Source organism: Papilio polytes, unplaced genomic scaffold (assembly GCF_000836215.1).
Source record: "Papilio polytes unplaced genomic scaffold, Ppol_1.0 DF821067.1, whole genome shotgun sequence".
Classification (NCBI taxonomy): domain Eukaryota; kingdom Metazoa; phylum Arthropoda; class Insecta; order Lepidoptera; family Papilionidae; genus Papilio; species Papilio polytes.
Window position 1 is genome coordinate 190943 of NW_013528137.1, and position 6835 is coordinate 197777.

The following is a 6835-nucleotide window of genomic DNA, read 5'->3' on the forward strand; positions in this document are numbered from 1 at the left end:
AGGTCACAAAGCGGTACTCCCGAAATAGCCCGCCGCTGACCGTAATTTATTACGATTGTGTTTACATCGACTCGCTTTGGAATCTCTTACTTCCAAAGCAATGTTAATTAAGTGGTACAATTCAAATTTATATAATATAAATATAACGTGAGTTTACCAATATAAACATTTTCTACTATAGACAAATATGCTAGTACTAGCTGTTTTACAAAACAAACGAACAAAAAATTGTTAAACAAAAAACTACAGTGTACTTCGGGAATCTGACATTTTTGTAGAAAATCCGTATTCCACGTGTTACTCCAGACTTAGTTTTTAACTGTGCCAAATTTCAATAACAAATGTTGATCCGTTGCAGAATTATAGAGTAAACATTAAAAATAAACGCATCCCACGTGAACCATAACTATTTCTGGGATCAAAAGTAGCTTATGTGTTCTTCCAGACTTCCTTCTGTTAAGCTATTTAGGCTACAAACTCTAACAAACACCCATCCATATGAACATTCACATTTATTAAGAACATTAGTAGGACGTAAGATTCCGCGTATCTTGAAAGAACTAGGTAGTGTATAATATCTCGACAATGAAAACAGAAACTAAATGGTACAAATAAATTTCTGGGTTCCGTATGCAAGTTTCCCCCATCTATTGTGCAAAGTAAGCAAAGGTCGCCGGACCAGCACAAAGAAAAGAAATGTATCTACATCTGTCTACTGTCTGTTATCTGTAGCTACTCTGTGCTCTTTTGTGTTCTCTGTAGTGTATATGGAAAGTGCACTCTATTCGGATAGCACAACAACGGAGGCCTTGAAATTAGGGCTGCCAACTATTACCATACTAACTTCCGCCCGTGACTTCGTCCGCGTCGAATTAAAAAAGGATAAGCAAGTAGTCTATGTATTCTTCCACACTATCCTCTACACTTGTAACATACATCTATCTGTCCAATACTTGTATGATTTTCGAAAATGTTTTCTAATTCTCGATTTTATTCAAGACCATTGAATGTTATGTCCTGTTGCTAAGTATTCTCATTTAACTAAACATTTATTTTTACTTTTCAACCTTGATTGTTTTTGCTAGATCTCTAGCCAATGGAAAACTACGTTATTGCGTGAAGCGCATGATAAATATTGATTTAAAACTTGAGTGAAGCGGTAATGACTTTATTGCTTATTTAAAAAGGAATTGTATTTAAATAGAGTAATCATATTTTATGTGAAATATTTATTTTCTTTCGATGATAGAATATGCCATGTTAATTTTATCACCATTCATTTGGTTGTTACCCTCCCTTATCTCAAACAAAAAAGTATTTTAATTTTTTGTTAACTTTTCAATATCCTTGTCCTGATGTTTTATTCAACGTGTCAACCCTAGTGTGCTTTGGTGAACTGTGCCGGTGCAACTGGGTCGAGGCGGAACAATAGCCGCGCAGGGCTCCTGAATTCGAGTGACACTAGCTCAAATGCCTCCCGGCATTCCGCCCTACATACACACTGTACACAATACACAAGTACACATTACACAAATACAGTGCACACGTTACAATACACAATCGTTAATTATGTTAGATCGAATGCCGGATCTTTCCTCCTGATAGTTCAAACGCCATGTTACTGATACGAAAAATTGACGCTAAGCGCATACCTTTGAATAAATTATCGCACAGCTGTCGCATTTTGATTCCTATGAGCATATACAGAGGTGTGGACAAACACAATTTTAGCTGTGCATCTAAAGTTGAATTGGCTGCGAAACAATCGACTATCGCACAATAGTTGTGCGATAGATTAGTGGTGTGCGTCCGCTCTCAGGCGTTAAACAGCGCTTGATCGACTCTGAGTGTCAGTAATACGGAGTAATACTAATTATTAACATTTACCTTATCAAATTGTTTAAATTGAATTCGTGAGTTTTCTGCGTTGTAATGGTAGCACGACACAAAAAGTAATTACACTTTTATACGTTAACCTTGCTACCTGTAATGGAGCGGGCAATTAACTAATTGTTTTACTAATGATGTTTTTTTGTTATCTGTACTTTTACATTGATTGTGGGACAACAAACATGTAAACTAAATTTCAATCCAACTCCATTAAGTAAACAGAAGAACATCAAATGCGTCATCAGGACGAGAATTATTTTTCTTTTACGGACTTCCCAAACTGTGTATAGACAAGTATTAAACAATTCAAAGTTTATAGTGACTCGTGGTAAGCTGGCGAGCGCTTTTCAGCACTATGCCAGTTGACAGTACCGATTCTAGCCTTACTACTGCTTGAGCGATATTTCTACCACGCTCTCCATTTGACATGACTAGGTTAGGTCAAGAGTGTTGTGTTAGAGTAGACTCTAGACTTAGACGTCTCACAATACAATTATTCTTTGAAGCTAGTTGTATCCCGGTTCGCCGTAATTTGGGAATAGCATAATACATCACTAAACATGACATAATGTACATTTTATCCTTCATACAACCTCGAACATTACCGGAATGAAATTGAGGCATTAGATTCGTGTTTGCGTGGCAACGAGCCGAACAAACACAATTAAACTACGCAAACAAGTTCACGATCCTACGACCGTGATAATGGTTGTTAAGCGTTATTATACGAAGACAAATAAATACTTTTTTCCAGATCAAACTAGACAGAGGTTATCTTTTCTTTTAATGTTCTTTTAATGTTGAGCACATTTTTTCCCGTTCTATTTATCAGCTTGCCCTTGTCCCTAGGCAGGGTCAGCACAGTATGTGCTGCTCTTGGATATATATCTATTAGCATATCTGAATATATTTTCCGTTCTCTTCATGATTTCTTTATTGTCATGCCATCTATATTCATCTAAATTGAATTTTTCTTCTGTCCGAAATATGACAATGTTGTTATCCTTTATAAGGAAAATAATCTTACTTCTTACTATTACTATAAATGCGAAGTTTAGATGGATGGATGTTTGATAGAGGTTGTAGCCTAAACAGCTCAACGGATGTCGATGAAATTTGTCAAAGACATAGCGCGAGGTCTGTAAGAACACATAGGCTACTTACTTTTTTTAATTACACGCGGACGGAGTCGCGGGCAAAAGCTATAACACAAGACTTACGACAGTTAAGGCATTTCTTATTATTGCACTCTAAAACGTAATAAGTAGTAAAGTATTTAGTATTAAATAGAAACGTGACATGCCTTATCATTTATCAAGATAACCGTGATTCTTTGTCACGGCCGATAGCTTATCTATAACCACGATGAATTGCTTTTTACTATCATTACCTTACTTAGGAATCTAGACTTTCTAACTATAAGTCTAAGATGAATTTTAAATCCATTGAAGCAATATACTTCGATACAGTCGCACTTCAAGTCGTTAAGGTCACTAAGGATACCCCTTAGTGTAGATTAAATAGTATAATAGTAAGTAGGAAAATACACTAAAGGTCTGGTAGTAACCATAGTATCGTTATATTGGAAGAAATTTTAAACACTTTGGTAAGCCGCTTAAATCCGCTAGAAGTTAATATTTTAATGGAATTTGGTGTATGGCGTTATTTGGCTGTATGATTGCTGTTAGAATTATACGGAACCGTTGACGCTTAATTCCGTTCCACGATATCCTATTTGGATACTGTTTCAATAACATCCCTTCTGTGTAGTACAAGGTAACTTGATTTATTTACATTTAGTAGTGATTTGACATTAGAGAAAGTGACAAAGCCAGCGGAAGGAAACTTCTAGTTAGTTTGTATCTGTATTGTTTGATTGGTTTGTAATATTTTTATAGTTAACAAATGTAACGTTCATCCAATGAAATGTATGGAGATAATTCCCACGTAAACAATGCAAATTCGCAATTTTGTTATTTTCTTTAAAGTTTTCACGTTGTTTTAGTCGTTATCTAAATGTTAAATATAATATTTAATATGCAATAATATTTACTTTGGCTTAAAATCTAGGCGTGCGATGTCTTGCCTTGAAACATCAAATTATTACGCACAATTTGCATCGAATCGTACATGAATTTATCTAAATATATACAGTATTTAATACATTTAGAATAACTTATTTATACTAGGTTTTATAAATATGTATTTAATTTCAAATTTATGCATAATGGTATGCTTCTGAATAAACCTTGTGTTACATTAGTTGAAAAATCAGTACCGGTTTCAGCCTTATTAGCGCCCTGGACGATGTTTCTACCGCGCCCATTTTACCATACCTTAGGAGGACTGACACTCTTTATTGTCTAGCGCCTTGGGCAGTCGCCCAACAGCGCTACATGAGAAGTTATAATGAACTTTCGAAGTGACTATGAGAATTTCATTATTTGAATGTCGTCGTGTCACCGGTAAATTGCGAAAGCGGACCCTTTGTAATTTAACTTGATAAATCGTAAAAACTCGGCAAATTGCATATGGATAGAATTCATTCAGAAAGTGTAACATTTTGACACACTGTAAAGGTGAAGAAAAGCGCATTGGTTGTCTCTCAGGCATCTGACAATAGTGCAAGCAATAAAATGTCGTTCTTTCAAAGCAATTTGTTTTGTTAATTACATGGGTTAATTGCAAATATACAGCGTACGCGATTTACCCGTGACATACACAATAGAAGGGAAAACTTTGCGGTAAAGAGAGTTGTTGGGTTCGTTGTTAACAATAACTTTGGTGGCTGCTATTCAATTAGCTAAAACAATGCGAGTTATTTACGGTCGCTTGTCGGACTTTCCTAACTCTAGACTTGAAACAATAGTTTACTTTGCAAGGATATTTGTACGCAACTAACTCAATGTAGTTTATACTTTAATTAATTTGCAAGAGCCCAAACCTTCTCTAGTTGTCGGAACCTGCTAAATATAGAAATGACAAGCTTTTGCGGACTACATCGTCCGCGCGGTATTTAAAAAAACTTAGTAAGTAGCCTATGTATTCTTCAAGACTATATTCTATGTCTGTGCCAATTTTTATCGAGATTTATTGAACCGCTGGAGATATCTTCTACGAAACATTTATCTAACTTTCGCATTCATATTAGTAAGACTAAGAAGACTAAGAAGAAAAGTAGAATTTTCAAAATCGGTCATTCAGGGGCGTAGTTATTCCGTAACACACATAAAAACATACAGACGAATTTAGTACCTCTTTCTTTTGGGAAGTCGGTTAAAAATAGACACAAATATACTTTAGTCGACATAATTTTGTCGAAATCAGGTTAACGATACATATTATTATCTTAATATTAGTATAAATGAATCCATTTAAATGTTAACGTGCATGTCATCGAAGTATATTCAAGTGTTTGCTCGCGGCCTCCGGCGATGTCTCCCAGTCTAAACAAACATGCTTCATTCTACTACTTGCCTCCACACGTACAAGTTCCGTGTATTTACCGACATATTTTATACTTGTTTGTGAAGGAATTATAGTTTCTATCATATGTTAAACATGTTTCTAGTTTTTTAATTAAGAAGCATACATGTCTGTTGCCATGCAGGATGTTAGAGCAAAGACGCTGAAGCAATGAAATAAGGAAGCGACCGAGTCCTTAGACATCCATAATTGAAGATGCCTACCTTTAATTGACGGAGACGGGGACGCATAGAGAGAGAACGTTTTCCTTTCCTTTGCATCCCCTTCTACGTTAACATTATAGGGCCGTTCTTTCATAGATCTAGTAAATTTATATTCGAATTATTTTATACTCAAACTTCTATTCAAATATCGTCCCGACTACAAAGATTAACACGTTAAATGCCATACAGTTTTCATTACGAAAAAACCCGGCGAGTTGGTGGCACTGAGAGTGTTAACATTTGTCTAACGTTGACGATACAATGACGTTGTACAGTTTCTGTAGAATGAATCGATTTATTTCCAGATCTTAGTGTTAGGTCATCACGATTCCTAACCTCTATCAGCAGTCACGCGTATTAACGTAATAACTTGTAAAGATTTGTTGTGATAATAATCATTGCCGACATTATCTTTATTGTAAAACAATTAACCTTTAACCTTAATTATAGCCTAGCAAGGCTTGTTTAGTTCTTTATAGATTTATTTTATTTAAATATATATAACTAGCTGTTCCTTTGCGACTTCATCCGCATAAAATTATGAAAAAAATGTTTTATTGTTTACATGTGTCAAATTATCAATTGCAAATGTCAAAATGACATGACATGATGACAAACCGTTACTACCTTGCTTCCTTGATGTTGGAAACAACTTTTGGTCTCTTTCCCACATTAGGGTTTTTATCCAGAATATTTACCTGCTAAGTTTAATGGCGTGAAAATGTATAGCCTAAAGCGTGACGTAAGTGTAGGGCTTTTTATTAAAAAAAATAATTATTCAAACATATGCTGTAATTGCTGACATCTTAGGCAACAAAACAGTGTGTGTTTACGCTTTATTATAATAGTATAGATAATTTAATATGTCTTTCAAAATAATTTGTCCTATCTGTTTAAGTACTTATTGCTTTTATACACATTGAGCAACTACGACATTAGCTTTTCTCAGTGGAAATATGTATGTGTATAGGATTAACTTTGGCTATTAAAATTTAACATTTGTAAAGGCTTCGAAGTATTATCGGATCAGAACAAACATTTATGATACAATGGTGTCGGCGTCATTCAACATGTTGAGCTGCTAGCTGGCATGCCAGCTATTACCCATTTTACTGGCTTGTGTATTTCAATCTTAACTCGATGTGTATCATTGCAGTGGCACGGCGATTTGTCATGCGAGGCAGCGGCATCATCGTCAGGCGTGGGCGCACCATTGCTAGCCGAGTCGGAGCTCATCAAATTGTGTCCGATGTGCC

General features: G+C 35.4%; 1 protein-coding gene across 1 annotated transcript in view; it reads left to right on the forward strand.

Annotated features, from left to right (window-relative positions):
* Nucleotides 1-6835, forward strand: part of LOC106109644 — a 70454-nt gene that overhangs the window by 59028 nt on the left and 4591 nt on the right. Inside the window, exon 8 of the mRNA XM_013291228.1 lies at nucleotides 6736-6830. Coding sequence (XP_013146682.1) covers nucleotides 6736-6830 — 95 coding nt within the window. The remainder of the gene's footprint in view (nucleotides 1-6735; nucleotides 6831-6835) is intronic.